This window comes from Tiliqua scincoides, chromosome 13 (genome assembly GCF_035046505.1).
Source record: "Tiliqua scincoides isolate rTilSci1 chromosome 13, rTilSci1.hap2, whole genome shotgun sequence".
Classification (NCBI taxonomy): domain Eukaryota; kingdom Metazoa; phylum Chordata; class Lepidosauria; order Squamata; family Scincidae; genus Tiliqua; species Tiliqua scincoides.
Genome location: NC_089833.1, coordinates 10,567,953 through 10,589,869, shown reverse-complemented (window position 1 = coordinate 10,589,869; position 21,917 = coordinate 10,567,953). Strand labels below are relative to the sequence as shown.

General features: G+C 45.5%; 1 protein-coding gene across 1 annotated transcript in view; it reads right to left on the bottom strand.

Annotated features, from left to right (window-relative positions):
* Positions 1-21,917, bottom strand: part of PDXDC1 (pyridoxal dependent decarboxylase domain containing 1) — a 37,598-nt gene that overhangs the window by 15,497 nt on the left and 184 nt on the right. Inside the window, exons 2-10 of the mRNA XM_066640531.1 lie at positions 10,501-10,574; positions 8,773-8,838; positions 7,919-8,002; positions 6,831-6,977; positions 4,264-4,453; positions 3,827-3,895; positions 3,518-3,596; positions 2,035-2,119; positions 1,022-1,070 (exon numbers count right to left, since the gene is read on the bottom strand). Coding sequence (XP_066496628.1) covers positions 1,022-1,070; positions 2,035-2,119; positions 3,518-3,596; positions 3,827-3,895; positions 4,264-4,453; positions 6,831-6,977; positions 7,919-8,002; positions 8,773-8,838; positions 10,501-10,574 — 843 coding nt within the window. The remainder of the gene's footprint in view (positions 1-1,021; positions 1,071-2,034; positions 2,120-3,517; positions 3,597-3,826; positions 3,896-4,263; positions 4,454-6,830; positions 6,978-7,918; positions 8,003-8,772; positions 8,839-10,500; positions 10,575-21,917) is intronic.

Here is a 21,917-nt window from a genome sequence, read left to right as displayed (position 1 = left end):
CAGGGAATAATAGAGATAGCCAGTTAGCCTTATTATTTTAATGCTGAGATATTTCCTAGAAGTTTCATGCCTCTAGTATTTGCTGCCTTTTGTAACTTTATGTAACCATATGTACTTAATAAAGTAAAAATCCTTTTACTAAGTTGTTCGTTGTCTGTTGGGGACAAAGGTTCAGAATCCTGCCTAGCCGTTCAGCAAGCTACCAAATACTCATTGAGGACTAGTAACTTGAGGTCTGAGGCTTTAAATTAAAGAAAGTACTCAGTGCCTGCAAGGGATAGAATTAAGCCTAGAGGGTCTCAGTGTCCCTGGACTGGCACATACAGGGTGGAGGCAGTTCTACCGAACAGGGGTCCCTTGAGGCTCTAGGGTTCAAGAACCAAGAACTCTGAGCACCCAAAACCCAGAAATGTACGACAAGTATACAACACAGGGCAACTCGGAACACAGAAACTAAATTTCAAAACAAGAAGTGGGCTTTCTTAAGGAGAAGGCACAGGCAGCGTCTAGTGAAGATGAAAACACCTTCATAAAGAGGGAATCCGATCCAGGCAGTAATTGACAGGCACTACAAGAACACCCCTTAAAATTGATGCTAACATCCCTTTATCTGAGGCTGAGGTGTGGCTTGCCCAAGGACAACGAGTGAGTGGCAGGTGGCGAGATCCAACCTGGGAAAATCCCAGTTCACATCTCAAGTCTCTTTGCTACTATGCTATAACAGTTCTCTGGCCACCTTCTGCCAGCACCGAGTTCAACCACAGAGCATGTTATTGTACCAAAACTTCAACAGTTTGGCTGAAACAACCTTGCGTTCAACTTATATCTTATGTTACTACAGAAGAAAGGGCGCACTCTACACCTCCTTCGAAGTAAAACTCGTTTGTTAGTTTTTCACTTGTCTTCAGAGCTCATGGATCTTCTCCCACACACTTTCTCAATGCTAAAGGTTTGGCCTTTACAAAAAAAATGCCTGTCGTTTTAAGAGTCAACACACACGCCTGCAAGCACACCAAATTACCAAGACGGAGGACGAGACGTAGCCCAACGCCAGAGTGGCCAAATTCACCCTGTGAGAAAAACAAAAGGAACACAGATGAAATACTAACTGTCTTTCCACCAAAGGGTCACATTTTGCTACAGATGCCATTGTCAGTATCTAACAATGCAGCATTTTGGGAACTATTTTTTGATGCATGTATTTTCACTGCACAGACAGTAGAAACTGGCATTTATTTCCAAGATCTGAATGAGAAACCCATTTCTGAACTTGCTAGCAATCCAGTACCTGGGTTTTACTGTCCATACTTTTATAACTCAGTTTCAGTTCATAAGTGTGCTGGAGAAGGAGGAATGGGAAAAGGAGAACTGCGTTTTGAGGGAACCTCAACAGAAGTAGAGTCACATCTTTGGCTCAACAGAAGTCACATCTTTGGCTTAACAGAAGTAGAGTCACATCTTTGGTTCACACAACAGTACCACAGCAGAACTGAATACACATGAGTGCTTGGGGCCCAGCAGGCTTCCATACTGTGTGTGATTGACTGATGGGGGGAGTGCAAGAGCGCCATGCCAGAACATATGAGCTTGTCCATGTCTCTGTGTCATATGCAGAAAGGTTACTACTGTGCAAGCTTTCCACAAGCAGAGGAATTGTGATATGGAGTGCTTCCAAGGGCACAGTCCCCAACGCGCACCAAGAACACAAAATAGCCCTGCTGGACCAAACCAAAGGTCTATAAGGGCTTACTTCCTGTTCATAACATTTATTTCCTGGAAGCCCATCAACTGAGCAAGCTGCTGCAGCGGCTTCCCAGTAAACTAGTATCTTCTCAACAGCACAAAACCCTTACTCTTTAAACTTCTGAGATCTTAACACTGATGTTTAGGGTGGAGCACTGCTAAAGAAACAAAATGGAAAGGCCTCGCTGCATCCCTTTGCACGCGCATTTTATTCACTTTTGCAGACTGCTATCACACATAGCGACTCCACTTAATGCGAAAAGCAAGATCATTCTAATCACTGGGTCGTACCCTTCAACATGTAGCCACATGCTGTGCTGCTCACAGAGTTCCTTTAGCCGCCCAAGCTTGTCTGTATGCCCTGCTCCAGGCGTCCCTGCATCGAACGAGGGGGAGAGAAATCAGTCAATGCTCTTGCCTGTGAACCGGTTTAACTCAGCCAAGTGTCAGGGTCCATGCTATCCCTCCCTCCCCACTGCAAACACAAAACCCAGATTTCATTTAAAAGGAGATTTTTCTAAATTTCATGAGCTAGAGCAGGGCTAGCAAACCCAGGCCCAGGGGCCGGATCCGGTGTTGGCGTGGATCTGTCCACCCAGTGGGCAGTCCTTTTGGTTCAGCTCAGGTGCCACATGATGTCCTCCTCTATAGGAGGACAGGGATGCTCTGGGCAGTCAAGTCTGCCCAGATGTCCTGTTGCGTGGCCTTCTGGGACACTGGACAGGCGACGTGACTGCCCAGAGCATTCCTGTCCTCCAAAAGAGGAGGATGTCATGCGGTGCCCGAGCAGAACGCTAGGATGATGGACGGGGACCGCATTCTGGGCGCAAGTTTGAGCACCACTGAGTTAGAAGGGTTTTTTGGAGTTTACTTCTACCATATAAACTCCAACCCCATCCACAGTCTGGAGTGGTACAGCCCAGACACAGGTCTGCGCCTCAAGGTGGCCTCAGCACAACAGTACAGAGTTAACTTACAGTGCAAACCTATGCGTGTCTACTCAGAAGTAAATCCTACCGATTCCAATGGGACTTCAGGTACGGTGTGCATAAGACTACAGCTCTAGAATACTGGCAGCTGACTAGTTAATGATTATCCTCCCCATTAGCAAACTCAGGTCATGCAGACCAACTGGATTGCAGCCAGAGTTGAACATCCACAAACAAGATGGAGGCTTCTGGGGTCTTACTGAACTCCAAAGATTTGCAGAGGCTAGGAACTTTTAAATACAAAAACCACAAAGGAGGCAGTCCCCCTCCTATGTTTTGTTTTATGGGGTGTTAAAGGGTTAAAGAGTGTGTGTGTGTGTGTGTGTGTGTGTGTGTGTGTGTGTGTGTGTGTGTAAAGATTCCTAGAGAGGTTCCACTCCCCCTACTTTTATTTTTTAATATTCAGTGTCAACATTGCACTATGAAGTTAAAACCTGAAAATTCATTTTAAAGGCAGTGTGTGTTGGGGCAGGGAGAGAACAGACTGGGAAGATGTACAGAACTGGGAAGATTTGAAATAGGAAGATAAAGGAAGAGAGAAAAAGGGAAGGCTGCCTAATCAATAATGAAGATTTCAACCCAGCTTCACGGCATGATCCAGGGCATGTTTTCTCTGATGCAAGCCAGAGTGCAGTGGGACTGACAGAACAATGCACATACTGCGATATTTTGCTGCAGGACTCTGATTTATTTATAATGAGAGTTACAAGGCTCGGCCGAGGATGGGGAAGTCGGCTGGGGAGGAGGAAATGAAGCCACAAGCGATACTGGAGAAACACACCTACCAGCATTAGCCACAAGCAAGATTGGCAGCTTTCCAGACTCAATGTCCTCCTTAATCAATCTCTCCAATAAAGCAACATCCTGTCACCAAACACAGGAAAAGGTATTTGTGCATGCAAACCGATAAGGCTGTGGCCATGTGATACGACTCCTGTTCTACTTGCCCAAGGTCCCTGGTTCAATCCCACCCCACAAGGTTCTCAGAGAACAGGACCGGGAAAGGTCTCCGACTGGACCCAGAGCCTGACTCAGCGTTAAGCAGCTTTGCTTGTTCATCAGGCAACGCCCCATCTGTCTTGCTAAAAACTTACCATCTGATGCTGAGAGCCAAACATGGTGTTGCAAGGCACTCGGCACATACAGGAAAGGGGGAGGCCCAGCTGCAGGGAGAAAGATATAGTCTGTAATTCTGCTTTCACTTGCTCGTTTACAGGTTTGTCCATTTTAGGGGTTGTGAATTTGCGTATGGTGAGAAGTGACTGAATAATTTCTTTTTAAACAAGTCACACTAAAGCGATGGCTCCCAAACCTTCTCGACTTGCAGCTCCCTTGACCTACTGGGCCACTGGCTGCGGTTCCCCATCCTGGCTACAATCCTGTACACTGTAGGTTTTTTTGCAAGGATTCTGCAGCTCTCCTGGTTGAATTCCACGGCTACGCGGGGAGCCATGGCTCACAGTTTGGGAAACAATGAACTAAAGTGAGAAAAGTTGCACGTACAGATACGACCTCACCACTCTGACTCTACCTGGTTGCAGAGGAACTGGCCCAAGCCTGCTCTGGCTGCAGAACTGATGTATATCACTGGCTGCTGGCCACATAGCACGTTGAAACCTTCTGTCGTGTAGTCGTCGTAGCGCGAGTGAATCACCAGTCGGCAGACTTTCAAGAGGCCCTCGCGATCGTCTTCGTGGTAAAAGGCTGACCCATTTTCAAACCTGTTAAGGGACGCTATGAATTAAACACGAGCTCGCAGAGAAGAAGCAGCCAGCTTGCTTGTGTCGCTGCACGACGAAGCCATTACGAGGGCCCTTTCTGTCCCTGCACTTAACAGGATAAAAAAACAGACTCGTTAAAAGACTCTTGGCTCTTCCAAAAGCTCAATTAGAAAAATGTTGCTTTGCTAACCACTGCAGGAGGAAAATTTCATCATTCCAGAGCTATGACTGAAAGCACCCAGCTCTGAGCCACTGCTGTTCTAACCTGTTGTAACAGCAGAGTGACTGCAGCAGAGTGGCTGAGAGATTAAGCTCAGCAGTGTAGCCACAAAAAGGTGGGCATCCTGGGCAGTGATGGCAACATACAGTTATTCGCAGAATCAAATGGTGTTTCCTGTGTATTGCTGTCACTGCCCTGAATGGCTCTAGCAACGCGTGGGAGGGGCCACTTACAAGGTGTGTTGCAGCACCTGCCGTACTTACCACGCTGCCCCTCTAGCTATGCTACTGAGCAACAAAATCAGGACTCTCCCAGTTCAAACCTCACCTCTCTCTTAGGGAAGCCACTCGGCCTCAACCACAATAAGGAGATAACACTCACTCATCCTTTCAGCGACTCTCTAAGAACAAGAGAATACACAGGAAGTGCTTGGTGCTGAGCATTATTCAAAATGAAACAGCCGGCAGCCAGTGTTGGGGCTCAGTGGTAGAACACCTGCAGAAGTAACTCCCGACATCTCCAGGTAAAGCTGGGAAGGACCTGTAACTCTGGAAGGCCACTGTCAGTCGGTGATGACAATACCTGGACCAAGAGCAGGAGGTCTGGTCTAGAGGGCTGAGCCTCCGTTTGCCTGAAGATAACATCCGAAGGTCGCCAGTTGGAGGCCACCGGCACGGTGAACGGCAAGACCTTGAAGCAGCTGACAAGCCCAGCCGAGTTATTCCATCTGCTCTGAGCGTGGGAGGATGGAGGCCAGGATGGAGGCCAGATCAGAACGAAACATCTGAATTGTTGTAGCTCTTGAAAGATAGAGCTTTCTTTCAATTGTAAAAATCCCTACGGGGATTTAAATTAGCCTGCCTATGTAAACCGCCTTGAATAAAGTCTGAGGACAAATCTGAGGACCTAGGAAGGCGGTATATAAATACCTGTATTATTATTACTGTATTATTATTAAGTGGCAGACTCCTACGACAGCCTCCTCCATGCCTGTGCGGCCCGTGATGTCTAGACCAGCGTTTCTCAGACTCTGGGTCAGGAGCCAATATTAGACTTGATGCTGCTATGTCATGTGACTGCATTCGGGAAAATATTACAGATCTGTACTTTTAATAGGCTATCATGTATATCCTTTTAACAATGACGGTTAATGGGGCTTACTCCCATGTAATCGTAGAAAGGATTACAGCCTTCAGGGTTGTTTGGGGAATGTTTTAAAACAGACCATCGACTGCTTGAAAGGGCTAGGAGGGTTCTTTATTTTAAATAATGTTTACTTATTGTAAACAATTTACTTGAGGCCCAAACCTTATCAACTTTCCAGCACTGGCATAGCTGTGCTAGTGGGGCATGCGCTGCATCCTGCAGTTGGGTAGCAGTCACGGAGACCTCCTCAAGGTAAGGGAATCTTTGCATTGCCCTTACCTCGGTGCTGGAAAGTTGGTTAGGATTGCACCCAAACTTAGATGGTGTCATATGAGGATACTAAAAAAATTCCTGCTTGATGATGTCACTTCCGGCCATGACATCAATTTCAGGTTAATGACATCACTTCCAGTAGGTTCCAACAGATTGTCAATCTAAGAAGTGGGTCCTGGTGCTAAAAAGTTTGAGAACCACTGGTCTAGACTGCAAGTGGGCTGGTTCCCCTTGCAAGCAGTAACCCTGCATTGAGAAGGGGCCCTGGGATTAGTTCCTACGACAATACATTTCTATTATTCACCCTCTTTCATATGAAAGGGAAAAAAAGGTTACTTTTTAGAATGTCAGTGTTTTGACAAGTTGCCACGTAATGGCAGACTACTAAGAAAGATGAGTTTTCCTCACATAAACTCGTGCACAGGAAGTAAAAAATAATCATTACAACCCCGAGAAAGAAATCTGCACAAAGTCACAGAGAAATGCTGTATCCTGGCAAACAAACTGCTGTAAACTTCCTTATTCTGCCAGTTTTATGACTGGTATATAATTGACAAGTACGCTGTTTTCAAGAACAACCTGGTATAGAGAGACATATGGTGTGCAAGTGCCATCTGTTCCACAACTTACAACAATCACATTAAACCATCTCCGGATGCCAGTTGATCCAATATTTTTTTTTTTTTACTGTTGCTGGTACACAGAAACAGTTTACAAGGCAGAATATATTTTACCAACCTGAAGAGTCTGCAGAGCCACAGGGAAGTATCAGAAAGGATCCGCGTTGTCAGTTTTCGCAACCGCTCTCTGTCCAGCACTGAAATATATGCAGCCAGGCTATGGCCTAGTAGAGCCATATGACCCTGCTCTCCAACATTCTGAAGTCTGCAAACCAGAAACACCTTTGAGTTACTACAAAAAATGGAGAATAATAAAGATAGCAAAGGAACGATCAAGTACATTTTGTTCTGGGGCATATCTGGTTATTTCGCTTGGAGAAAACAGCCAAAAATAGTTCAGCCTACCTTTGTGCAGTGAAACTGCTGTGTTTTCACAGCAGTCCTACCTGATCACAGGCAGTCCTACCTGATCGTGAGAGCTGCTTGCAGTCCTACCTGATCACACAGAGGCTCCTCCTTTCACTCAGGGTTGCCCCAGAATGTATTGTGACCAGGAAGAGAATGCATTGTGATGCATTCTGGGGAGACGTTGGGCGAAGGTGAATCTAGTTTTAACGCAACTGGATTTGGTTAAATCCGTGTTTCCTAAACTGTGGGTCACGACGTACACAGCTGACTAGGAAAATGTATTGAGTTCTACAGAAAGTGAAACTGAGCTGCATGTGTATGTTTACTTAGGAGAAGAAAGCGTGCCTCAGTCCACTTTGAAGGGCAGGCCGGAACGCAAAACCACCAGAACGGTCCCAATCTGTTGAATGCAGGCCTTCCAAAACACTCAAGAAGGAAGCCCCCCCCCCCCCAACTGACAAGGAAAATGAATTGAGCCCTATGGAAAGCAAAGCTGAGGCACGCATGTGCATTTACTTGCAAGTAGGCAGATATGCCTTAATGGTTTACATGGATCAGGGCATGTGGTCTCTTGCATTACACAAAGTAAAACAGGTTGGAAGAAGTGGATGAATTCCAAGGCATTCAAGATACCTTTGGATAAAAAACCAACAGTGAAAAACTAGGGGGAGAACCTGTAGGGATATCTGGCCAAGACACCACTGTTGGAAAGAACACCACCAATTCAATGATTACCGCCTTGGGTGCACTTCGGGGAGAAAGGTGGAATACAAATCTATTAAATAAATAAATGATTACCGATAAGACTGCAAGGATTCCTCCTCCTCATCTCCGTGCATCAGGTTCTGTACTAACTGGAGAATGCTCACCATATCTTGTCCACTAGAGACAAAATAATAATAATAAATTAGACATTTTAATGCATGAAGCCCTTATGAATATTTGGTCGTGTGAGTAGCTTGCTATAAACAGCAGGCCATTAAACAAATTGAACCCTAAACTCCAAAATTATAACATATATTACTACATTCTAGTAATGTTATACAACAACTCACTTAAAGTATTTGAAAGACGGTGGGGGGAGAGACACCATTGGTAGCTTCTTCTCATCATGAGAGGCTTGATCCACAAAAACATGTAATTTGCTGTGGACTTAACTGGCAGGAGGGGGGGCGAGTTGGTTAAATGGCAGGTTAGAAATTCTTGTTCCATACGACTGGACAGCACCAAAAGAAACAAACAACAGGTCTTTTTTTTCAGACAGAGGTGCAGGTGCTCACCGAGCACATGAGAGCACCTTGGATAAAGTGCCATCATGGCAGTACATCAAATGTACAATGCCACTTTCTGCTCCATCAGACCCATGGCTGAAGTCAATTGAAAACCGGAAGTGGGCTCTGGTCACCAAATGGAGCTATTTGTAGCAATGAGGAAGCCCACAGAGGGGGCTGCAAGCCTCACAAACCTTCCCAGAGGACAGCATAATCAAATTCAGTTTCAAATGCTGAAAACTGAACCTCTGCATGGAAGGCACCGAATGGTGACCTCTCCCCTTCCACTGAGATTGGGCCCCAACATCTAGAGAGACCAAGCCTTAAAAAAATAATTGACAAGAGGTAGGAAAAATCTTGACCCTCAATCAAGTTACCCACCTCCCTTGAAGTGGTCCAGGGAGATCCTTCCTTGCATACTTCTTTTCATTTTCCTCCTCTGCTTTCCTAGTTTGAACATAACAAGGTAAACTGCTTATAGGTTGACCTTCTGCTGAATGTCACAGAATTCCCACTACAAAGGAAAAAGCACTGACATTCGTGAAGTTAATGGTCCCATTCAACCCCTGATCAGTGCCATTCTCCCATGGACCGTCTGGGGGTTGTTGCAAAAGTGCCGTAAAGCACTTTGCAGTGGCCAGAAGGAGGGAGGCACCGGCGTGGGGGCCAGTGCGGGTGAGTGCTGGGCCTCTGCACTGGTCAGGGGAGCCCTCTGAGCTATCAGCAGGAAGTACGCCGCCATGTGGCACCTGGCATTCCAGGGCAAAGGGAAGGGGTAAAACTGGGCAAGGGTTCAAGCCTGGGAGGGGGGCAGAGACAACAGCAGAGGCTGCTGCCAGATCCTATCCCCCATCCTGGGCCTGAAAGCCCTACATGGGGCTCTTCGGATCTGTGCCATGTGGCACTGGATACAGCTGAGGCCATGCGGCCTCACTGTGCCAGAACTTATCAGGATTGGGCTGTAAAGGAAACAGTGTCTTTTCCATTGTGGCATCATGGCTTTGGAATGATCTCCCCAGTGGGGCTCACTTGGCCCCATTTCACCATTAGGAAAAGGCATGACTGTTCCACAAGGCATTGGGTGACCACCAACTTAGTTCTGATCAGTTTGCCTTTGTGTTGATAAGAGGTTTTGCTCACCACAGCTTAACGTGCTTCTCATTTGCATTTTTGAAACTTGAATTTTCTTGTAAAAAGAACAGGTGGGAGACATTATTTGTAACATACACCAACTGTAACCAAAAGCGGAAAACTGAACACACATAAATGCTCACATTGGATCAAAGAAAGGAAGCTGGTAGGGGAAAAACGTAATGGGATGCTAAGATTTACATTGTGGATCAGTCATGTATGAACACAGTGAGCCATTATTAACTAGTGGAATGCCCATAATTAAAGGGGAGGCTGGGTGTGTGGGATAGGAAGACCTGAACACTGCTGGTCAATCTGTGCAGGTCAGTGTGGACGACCTCTAGCACTTTATGTTTAGAGTCACCCACATCCTGGCCTACCAGCAAACTGAAGGAATTGAAACCTCATGGATCAAAGAGTGCCCTTTGGGGTGCGATGCTGGGTGTAGCCCTGTCGGCTGAGCTCAGCCTGATATGGTCTCTGGACTTCTGGGTTCTATAAAACACTTGCCTCTAGGTCAGCTTGCCCGTTTGAGCAACAAGTCAGAATCGTGAAGATGACTTGCCTGACTGATGCCCTTGGGACTCGACCCCAGACTTGCCCCAACTGCCACCTTCTGCCTCAGGCCCATGGTCTGACTGTAACCCTGGCCCATCCTTGCCTGTTCCTCCACTCTCTGGTCCTCTGCTTCTCACCTACCACACCTGAACTGGGTCACTCTGGCCACAGCGTGGCAGTACCACGTTGCATAGAAAAGTTAGCAGAATAGCTATGGGGAAGAATGCATGGTAAGTATTGCAGGTGCCCCACTGTGCTCTACTCACCATTAAGTGGAGCCACTGTGAGGGGGAGGGATCACTTACAGGGCGCATTGCAGCACTTGCAATACTTACTGCACTGCCCCCCGTAGCTATGCTACTAACCAGCAGTATCCCTCCATTGCTTTGGGCATTCTTGCAGGGGACTACTGGCAGTTACCTTTGATTGTCTTCAAGCATCTTCATGGCCTCATTAAGATTCTTGCCCATTTCTACTAAGGTAGGGTCAACTATCTGTTATTAAAAAATAACAAAAAATGATGTTAATTTTAAGCCACCACTCTTTACATACATAAAAATAACACAAAGTCAACAGCATTAACTGCATAAACATTATGCTAAAGACTTTAACGTGTCCTTCAAGGGTTCATTTCCACTCTGATAGTACCAACAAAGGGTAGAAAATGTTCCCTTTCTAGTAATGCACCGTTACATAAAATTAAAATTAAAGACAGCGAAAACATACAATTGCCAGTCAAAATGGGTTGTTTCAAAGCAGAAATTAACTTTTTCTGCCCGAGTTTTTATAAAAAGCATATCCAGCATGTGTCTGTAAGGCACATATTGAACACAACAACACCAGATCCCAGGTCAATTTAGGACAAAAACTGGGGAAAGTTTTCTGGAAATCCTACATCACTGACTGGTTGCCATTTTTAAAAACTCCAGAATGTGCTTCTATTGATTTGGCTGCCCCAGAGTGCCAAGTAAGTTGGTCAGACCAGGTCCAAAAGAAGCCCTCTACTGCCACTGTACCGGAACCATAAAAGCAGTGGATCCCTGGTGGATATGGCCACACAGTATCGCAATGGAGCTGCAATGAATCCACGGCGACACAAGTCCCACTTTTGCGCTGGGTATGTCTTAGATCAGCAAGTGAGTTTGAATACCCAAAGAGCTGAAGGTGAATCAATAGCAGCAACCTTTGCATGAAATCAACAATATAGGAACCAGATAACAAGCAAACTGGTGCCTTAGAGATCAGGTGAAACAAAGAGAAGATCCTCTTTTTCCTTATAAGATCAAGGCAGATGTGAATTTCTTTCTACTTCTCTAGTTTTTAACCTTCAGACCTGGACGGTTTAAAAAAAAGCAGCAAGAGAGATAAAATGCTGCTCACATTTCCTAGCTGGTGCAATATGCTGCTTGGTTGCAGGAGGAAGGAACAGGATTCCCAATGGTCCACCTGCATCTGTTATTAAGGTTCTCAAGGTGGAGGGTGGAAGTCCCAGAGTGATTTTGCCTGATCTCTCCCAGTGCAAAAGCAAGACGCCAATCATGATTTTAAAAAAAACACCCATTTGTGAACTGTAGCCACAATTAGTGATGGGTGGCAACTTCTAAAATGGAGACAGGAGGAGCTGATCTGAGCTCTGATGCGTGCTTGGACACTCCCGTTTTCAACAGAGCAAGGGTGCAGATTGGGGCTCTCCATTGGGATAAATGGAGACGCTCTTCCATACCAGCTCTCCCCTACCTTGAAGCAAACTAGGGCCTGGGGTGCTAGACACGTGACGGCACCCCAGGGTGCTGTAATTTTTATATTTGCAGAGGTGTCTTTCCACACACACACCTACACAGCCAGTCACAAACTGCCACACTGCCATGTGTGTAAATCTTTTTGCTAGTACCACTGGCAGAAAGCAGAACCCAAAAAAAAAATGTAAATTGGCCTTCACTAGTTTCTTTCCACAATGAATTATTCAAGGCTCATAGGAATGGCTTTAAAATATAGCACGCCCCAGAATTCTGAAGCCAGCTGAATGGGTGTGTGTGTTTTGCAATTTGTTTTGGACATTATGCTTAAAATATAGCTACATTCCATAGCTATGGAAAATTTTTACCTGCGTTTGTAGCTAGATATAACTCATAACCCCCTTGGGCTAATTGGTGAAAGGTGAATTACAAGGACATTTATCCATGCAAAGAAAAAAATCCAGGCCTACTGAGCATAAAAATCAGTATGGGTGATCATCTCATGATGGGGGGGGAGAGATCAGGCATCCACAGACATATTCTACTATATCTTAAATGATACCCATCATTGTTCAGGTCCCCTTCTCCTCAACATGTGATGGATGGGAAGTAGAATTCTACTTTCTATTGTGGTTTAGAACAAGCCAGGATTGACCACGATGTCCAAACTGACTGATCATGGCTTAATCTAACTAGAATTTCAATATAAAACACAACAGCTACTATACTTGGCAATTTTACAGCCCTTTCTGGGTATTCAAAGCACCTGCCCAACAGTTGCAACATCCTTGTAAGGCAAGAGTGTTTTATTATCCCCATATCACAGTCAGGGAACTGAAGCCAAGAGGGCCGTTTTTTCTAAGGCTTCCTCATGGGTTCATGGCACAGGTAGAATTCAAACCAAGGGAAAGCTCAATCCACAGCTCCGTCTCTTGGTCATTACGCTGCACCAGTTCTCTGGATCTGAACCTGGGGTTCAAGTCCAAGTTTATTTTATTTTGAATTTATGTTGACATTCTGGGTAGAGTCAGCTTCGATTCCACAGCCAATTCTGGCTGGTTTGAAACCAGGACACAGTGCATGTCCCAAGAGCTGGGGGATTTCATTTTTGTCTTCCATGATGCTTAGCCTGGTGTTTACCGCAGACTATAGTTACAACTGTGCAGTCTCTGGACTCATCCAAACACACCTCAAATCTGCACATGGCACATCAAAAATACACTGGAACTACAAAAAACCCCACTCTTATCTATCCTTATTTTCCAGTTATGCCTCTCTCACCCTAGCCTATAACAATGTACAAATATATGTCAATTTCATATATTTTAATTTATGTCAATTATATGTCAGTATACATGTCAATTTCATATAATCTCATCTCTCCTCCCCAATGTCCCATTTACAAGTTCCAATTTAATTATTTGTTTATGCAAGATCTCTTGTTAGACTTTCTACCTCCTTGTTGCACAGAATGGTTTACCTTAGATCCCTGGGCAGATGTTTTCAGCAAAACCCACCAGAATGTTATGGCAACAACAGAAATAACAAAGAGACTCAGAAGTCATGGACTTGGCATGACCCCAAAGCAGACTTGTCGTGGAACAACAGCGGCAGAGAAAACAAACCAGCAGATGTGCGCACACAAATTTCCGCGCATCACAGATGGCTCAAAAATTGACTCAAAAGGGTTGATGGATATGAGAAAACGCCTTACAGTTGCTTAGGGGTTCTCAAATATTATGTTCCTGCAACCCTGAAAATGTTAATTCATCCTCATCAGTTGTGACCCACATTTTGAGAACCCCTGGAATAAGACAATTGGCCCATCTAGCTCGGTGTTGCCTACACTTACTAACACTGGCTTTCTGGGGTTTCAGAGGGGGGGGGTCTTCCTCAGAACCTTCCTGAAGATGCCAGGGATTGAACCTAGTTCTTCAGAGCTTTGTAATCTCCTTGAGACCTCCCTGAGGGCCATGACCCACATTTTGAGAACCTCTGACTTAGCACATTTTGCGCCAGCTGAAGTTTGGGTTTGGGGATTATGAAAGAGTAGAGACAACCAGAAAGATTTTCCATCTGCCAAACTGACCTAGTAAGGCCAGGTACAAGGTTATGTCCTGTTTAGCACCAATTTTCCAAACATATATGCAAGCAAGATAATGCGGCTTTCGACAAAGGCACTCAGAGCATTACTGCAGAAGTCATGCACAAAGGTCCCCTGTGCCCAATGTGGGCGTAAGGACTGCAGAGCAGATCAGCTGAAGCAACCCCCTCGAAGTCTCTAGGTGTGGATTTCTACCTGCAGGCTTAATCCCATCTCTCCTCCCCAGTGTTCCATTTTCAAAAGCGTCAGAAAGAGGCTGGGCCCTTTGTGAGTGTTTTGAGATGGTTATGGAGCAGGACTTTTCCAAGTCTCATCTTGAGTGGGTACCACTTTTGCAAGTAGGCAACAGAAGTGCACAGAAGCAGGCTGCTTGCCCTAATGTTGGAGTTCTGATCTGTCTCATCCTTCCCCAAAACAGGCCCTTTCAGAAGGGCAAGGCAGCTTCTCAGTCACATCTTGCCTATTGGTGTCCACCATACCACTCCCCCATCTCCACTTCCAGAGACATCAGGACAGGAGTGGAAGTGCCATGTAGTCACCATGGTAGTGGGGTGAAGGACCTCTTCCCACTAGCTGTACTAATTTTCAACTACTAGTTAAAAAGTACTACAGGTTGGGCATCTCTTACCCAGAATTCTGAAATATGGAACTTTTTGAGCACCAATATGACTTTTTTTTTTACATTTTTGCCTGAAGAAATAAAATCACAAATAGTGTTTCAAACACACACCTTGTTTCATGCACAAATTATTAAAAATATTGTATAAAAGGCTATGAGGATAAGGGGTACGTGAAACATAAATGAATTCTGTGATTAGACTTGGGCCCCATCCCCAAGATCTCTCATTACGTGTGCAAGTATTCAGAAAAAAACCCAGTATCCAACCAGTAATGGAAAAATCCAATACCGGTCTCAAGCACTTTGGATAAGGGATGCCCAACCTGTACTATGGGGGGCATAACTAGCGGAAACTGGAGGTTTATTACATTAGGAACCACATAACTCAAGCACTTGTGTAGGGGGGCAAATTCTGGGGCTGAGGCAAGAGGAATAATCTTGGCTACTGGGAAGTGACCATCACTCGTGTATCGATGCATCTAGGTTCACCAACAGCCTTCCTACAGTATAGGGGTGATGACAGGTCATTTCTACTTTTAAATCACACCCTTTAAATGAAAAATAATTGCCACCAACACAGTCCTGGTTCCAAAGAGCCACACTATAAGATCCAACGCTCAGGGTGACTCAGGACTTGGCCTCTCGCATAAAGCAGCTTCCTCCAGCTGCTGGACAAGCCACTGAAGCCAAGGAAGGGTTGAAGAGCATTTTGTGATCCAGCAGCGTGTGCCTGCAGTGCAAAAGGCCAGTGACAAGGTGTCGCATGCAAACTCTCTGTGGTCTTGGAATAAAAAGCCATATCAAAGACGGAAGTAGCTCTCTTGAGCTCAGCCATAAAACACCACTTTAGGGAAAAACACTGCTACCCGTTTGAACCTTCCCTGCTTTAACACATCTAAGATTAACTGTTCTATATATACAAAGTCACGCAAACACAGATGGTAAATACTACTGGGCAGAGAGAAGGATAGCCGGTGGAACCAACCCACCAACTGCCTTCACGTCCCTGGTGACCCGGCAAGTGGGTCTCCACTGCAGTTTGACAGCTGCTCTTGTTTTAGCAAGCAGACAAGGGGCCGACCCAGAAATAGATTTCTGAAAAATCACTCACGAAGAAGCGACAAAAAATAGACAAATGCGGACTGAGCTACGCATGTTTTTAAGGCAACCGTCACAAGTTTCAGGAGCTGGTGGAACAGAAACCAGACAACATTACGATGGTGGGTTTTTAACCAACCTGAGTACCACAAATCAGAAAAGGTACACAGGTGGGACAAGACAGGAGCTGAATGCAGTAAGAGCCAGAACTAGTGAGAGAAGCTACAAGGAAATTCCTCATGCTTCAAAAGCATCCAGGAAGTAAGATCCTTGTTATAAAACACACAATATACACTCCTCAAAGGCCAAGGAAATGTGTGTCAATACACACCCTAAACTAGGGGTGTCAAACTCTTTTCATACAGTGGGCCGAACAGAATTCATGACGCCTGCTACAGGCTGGACGTGATGGCATGAAGCAGGTCGTGACCAGAAATACGCACTTTTTTTATCTCTTAAGAATTCATTAGTCACAAACAATATAAGAAAAAATACACAAATCTTGATTGTACTGTCAAGATATGGGAGAGCCCTGTTATTACGTGAGCTGCCCTTTCAGCAGTGACACCTCAGCACAGCTCAGCAGCTCATGGGAGGGCTGGGAGGGCCTGGGGTCGAAATACAGAGCTTCTAGGGACCGCATCTGGCCCACGGGCCTTATGTTTGACACCCCTGCCCTACACCATCGGAACAACATGAACACAGATGCCAGGTATATACATTCAACTGTTTATAGCTCATGGTCTCTGCTCAACACTATGACTAAATTCATAAAAGAAGATACGAGAAGTTAGAGTTTGTGTGGGCGATTACACTACTCTAGTAATTAATTCAAGCATCCATTTTTTCCAAGAGTCCATTTTTTAAAGGCATATTTTTCCCCATATAAAGTCATCCCAAAATAGCTAAGAACATAATTAAAACCAAAATAATACCAAAATGTAGGGCTGTCATTGTGATTAATTAAGTCCCCCTGATTTCAACACAGATACAACCCATAGTGAAACCACAGTAAGAATAAACACAATGGAAATATATAAGTCACATAACAATTAAGCCCCACAACCATCAAGCATTACGGAAGAGATGGAATTTTATGTTCCCTCGTAGCTCAGGAGGAAAAGAGTAATGCAAACCTCCAATGAGAGAAAGTTCCAAAGGTGGGGGGTCCACTGTAGGAAAGGCCCTGCCTTGCAGGCACTTAAGCTTCAGCAAGAGACAACATCAGAGCAGGACTAAAATACTGTCACTCCCTACCCATACCTCAATCAATTGTACATGTGGGCTGAGAGGCAGTATAGCAAAGAGATGAACACGGATACAAGGCACAGGACCAACACAACTGCCTTGCTTGCAGATACAGTTTCCAGTACAATCCTCTGCCCAAAGTAAGCCCCATTAACGTTCATTGGGACTTACTCCCAGCTAAGTGTAGATAGGACTGCAACCTTAGCCTGATAAATTCTAAGCATGAAAAAGGATGTGGTAGGAGAACTAAACATGAAACCTTGTCCTTTCTTTCACCACAGCTCAAACTTTCACTCTAATCACCCACATCTTCTCTACACAGCTACACAGATACCTGCCCACATAAAACTAGTGCATAAGGGAGAAGATCAGGCTAAAAGTCCCCCTTCCAACATGCTAGTTTTCTATATACAGGGACAGTGACATTTGTTTAGCTTTGGTTATACATCCTACTTTATCACCACGCCAAAAGGTGGCTAACAAAAATACCAGTTTTAAAACACTGAAATGGTTAAAAGAAAAGGACAGAGGGGTTCTGTTTGTTTTTACATAAATGAGACCAAGAGAAGCAAACCAATGGAATCAATAAGCCAGCCGAACAACAGCATCACCACAACCCCTTGCAGCACCTACTCACCCACTAAAAACTAACCTGAACAGGTGGCCCTTTAGGACCTTTGGAAAAAGCCAGGAGAGAGGGAAAACCACCAACCCTCTGTGGAAGGTTGGGGGGGGGGCACCACTGATAAGGCACTGTCCTCTTTGACTGCTCCTCTATTTGAAAAACCCACATTCAGATCTCCAGTCCAAAGTGGCACAGCCATGAAGCTATGGAGAACTTTGGGCCACGGACTCATTCTCAGGTTTTCAGGGATTTTGTAAGCATAAAAAGAGGTGGGAGCATCAAGTTTATCACCCTGGAAGAAGGGTACTATCTAAATAATAGACAAGAACAAGAGTGTATAGTGGACACATATTTATCACCTCATTTACAGTATATGGAACCTAGGCTTAAAGCGGTACACTCCTGCACCACACAAGAACTTCCACTAAAAAGCGGCGGCGGCGGGGGGGGGGGGAGATGCATGCAAATGCAGCTTCGATGAAGCATCTTATGTAAGCTACTTGGCTCTAAATGTAAGCATTCATTTAAGTATTTGCTTTAAAAGAACAGACCACCCTTCATTGCCAAACCCTGGTTCTGAAAATTGTTGTAAAAACAAATCTGATGTATTGACTTCAAGAGGTTGCACATCCATGAGAATATAACTACACAGAGGTGGTCCAGCCCTGATAGCATTATATATGCCTTTCATATAGTTGTTGTTGTTTTTTTAAGTAACAACCTTCATTCTCGATGCTGAGCGTGACTTGAGATAAATCCGACACGTCAGCTTAAAGCAAGAGATTCTTCTCAAGGGTCATCACCTGCAGATCTCTTGTGTGGACAGTCTGTGGCCTAATGTCAGTCTCTAGAAGATAACATGGAAAGCTGCCTTATATCCAGTTAGACCCTTGGTTCATCTGATCCAGTACATCCTACTCTGACTGCCAGTGGCTCTCTGAGGCTGGAACCAGCACCTACTACCTGAAAATGTCCTAAGTATAAATGCCAGAGACCACCTGCAAAACCCTTCCACAGGCTAACGCACTAAGCTCAGCCTATGAACGCATTAAGCTACCAAATGCAGAATCAGGTCACTGAAGTGGGTGACCGGAGTCACCAGTCAGCACTAAATGGTGTTGTGGGAGGTGCCCATGTACTAACTAGATGTGGTTGTTGTTGTGGTTTCTTGAAAGATAGAACCTTTCAAATTGTAAAAATCCCTACAGGGATTTAAATTGCCTGCCTATGTAAATCGCCTTGAATAAAGTCCGAGGAGAAATCTGAGGACCAAGAAAGGCGGTATAGAAATACCTGTATTATTATTATTATTATTATTAGTTCAGGAAAAACCTCCTCATAATACCAACTCATTTAGCGCCAACTTGCTACAATCTGATAGCCATGGTAGCCAATGAAAGCTGTGAATTCTGGGTAGGGCAAGGCCAATCCGCACCCCTTTCCTCCACCGACAGGTCTTATAACTAGAAATGTTTGGAAACTGTGTTATTTATTTTACTCAGAAGTAAGCCCTTTGCGTTCAGTAAAATTTGGGCTGTAACCTTATCTTACTCGCCAGAAAGAAATATCTCTATAGCACTACTTCAGACAGCACCAAGCTTTCCAGGAATGGATCCCCAGCATCAATGGAGGTATTACTTTTCAGGTGGGCCCTCGGCATCTGTGGGGGGATCCGTCCCTGGACCCCCCACAGATACTGAAACTGTGGAGAATGGAATCCATAGGGAGGGCCTCAAGACCCTCCTGGACGCAACCAAAAGTGCCTTCTGGTTGAATCGGGAAGGAGTTCTGAGGCCTGCACAAAGGACTTCTGGAGGTCTCAGAAAGGCAGTTTTCACCCAAAACCTGAAGTGCTTTTCCAGCAAGCCTCCTGAGGCCATGCACGGCCTCCCCGGGCCTCAGAACTCCTTCTGGATGTGACCAGAAAACTCTTCCAGTCATGTCTGGGAGGTACAGCGAGACCCTCCTGCCGTAGGCTGAGATCCATGCTGAGTCAAATTCATAGGTCCCAAAAAGAGCCTTTCCCAGAACTTTCCACCAGAGATCCTTTCCCTGGAAGGGCCAAGAAATTCATGCTGACCCACTCAGCCCAGCAGACACACTTCCTGATGTGGGCTCACATTAGATCTACCTACCAAGTAGTGCCTCCTCTGCCTGGCGGCCATCTCCAAACTGAGAGGAGAGCACCAGCTACCTGAGAAGCCCAAGATTTGAACCTATGTTAGATGAGATTATTTAGAATATCTTATAATTGGCACTACCTATAGCTGGCATTTTCAATTCAGGTGGCTCAGTGCCCTGTATAGGACAGACCTTCTTCTGATCAGAAAAATTTCTGTTGAAGAGGAAGAAAGGGGAGAACCCAGAACGGATAAAGAACTTTTATGTCAAATTAAAATTTGAACTATATTGGAACAGACATACTAATCAGAATGTATCTCTTGCTGGTTTAGCTTTGTTCCAACATACTGGAGTACTGATATATTACTTTTCAGTGTTAACTTTGTATTTATAATGGCTCACTGATAACGATAAAGCTTTATCAGACACTTCTGTTTAGCTATACAGAGTTGGCCCTAGGAGAGTGAGGGCCTGAGACAACTCAGGGTCAAATCCTATCCAACTTTCTAGCCCTGGTGTAGCCGTGCCAACGGGGTTTGCGCTGCATCCTGTGGTGGGTGGGTAATTATGGAGGCCTCCACAAGGAAAGGTACCATTTGTTCTCTTGCCTAGGGGCTGCACTGCAGCTACACCAGGGCTGGAGAGTTGGATAGGATTGGGCCCTCAACCAGTACGTGGCCTCCCATTATGGCCATAATTTAGTCAAGAAAGTGCGGGGCCCAGGGTGGCCACCTCAGCTGCCCTGCCCAAAGGATGGCTCTGGCCTACGTACATGTGCTTACAATTTAATAATTCAATAAACTGAATGTTTCTCAACAGCACACACAATATACAAAATGAGTAGGAACAAAATGGTAAAAGAAATGTACAAAACCTCAATTTCTATCCATTCTGGGTATAGTTATATATTTACTTTGTGTGCATTTTTATATGGAACACACAAAATTAATCACAAATCATTAATTATAACTACAAATTACATTAACTGCAAAGGTTATTGTGTTTCTATTCATTTCATGTGTGCATGCATTTTTATATACACACATACACACACACCCAGTGTGAATGTCTGTGTATGCACATAAACGTGTTTACATGCATAGACAGATCCACTACATGTGCATTTTTTTGATTCACACATAAATAAAAAACACACAGCATGGCTACAATCAGATATTCAGATAGTTAAATTGCAAAAGAAATTGTCAACATACAATGTAACTGAAGAAAAAAATCCAGATTATGGTGACGATGACTCATGTCAAACAAGCAGTTACCTCTTCAGTGTGTCACACTCACCTTCCAACATTTGCTCTAGGCCCCCCCATCTACTACCCATCATTCTTTGCTCTAGGCCCCCCAACCTACTACCCCATCCCTGCCACTCCCCAAGAAGAAAAAAAAAATTGGATTGACATGCTCCATGTTCTAACTGCAAAACAAAAAACATCCCATCCCCCCAAGCAAAAGGAAAACCAGCACTTTTGCAACCTTTAGTGCAATGCCCCTATTGTAAATGCCCCTATTGTAGTTCCTCTGCAGGGGGGGAGAGGGAGAAGAATCGGGCTGACTTCCTTGCAGGGTTGTTGTAAGAGTCACATCAAGATATTATGGGGAACCACTTCACACACTCGGAAAGCACTATATAAATGCTGGATCTTTTTCTTCCTTCCCTCTCCACTGCTGCCCCCAACCTGACATGCCCCCCCCACTCCTTCCCCCATGAGGCCTTCCATTCCCCCCTGGCACAAGGCCCCCCTTCCCACTCCCCCCATATGAAGCCCCCCAATCTCCCCCCCCGCATGAAGCCCCCCACACCTTTCCCATGTTATGAGGCCCCCCTTCGCACTTCTCCAACTGGCATGAGGCCTTCCTTCCCACTCCCCCCCCTTTGGTATAAGCCCCCCCACTCCACCCCCCTGGCATGAGCCTTCCTCTCCCTGGCATGAGGTCCACCACCCCACCCCCTTGCACGAGACCCTCTCCCCCTTGGCACACCACTCCTCCCCCCTGGCTTCAGCCCCCACCCCTCCCCCTGGCAGGAGGCTCCCCATTTTCACCCCCTAGCATGAGACCTCCCACTCCTCCACCTGACGTGAGGCCCTTCTCACTCCAACCCCTGGCATAAGGCCCCCTGGCACCCCACTCCTCCCCCCCAGACTTGAGACCCCCTGGCAGGAGCTCCCCATTGGCATGAGTCCCCACTGGCATGAGGCCTCACCCCTGACACCCCACCCCCTGGCACTCGCCCCCCACTCCTCTCCCTGGCACTCCTCCCCTCCCACA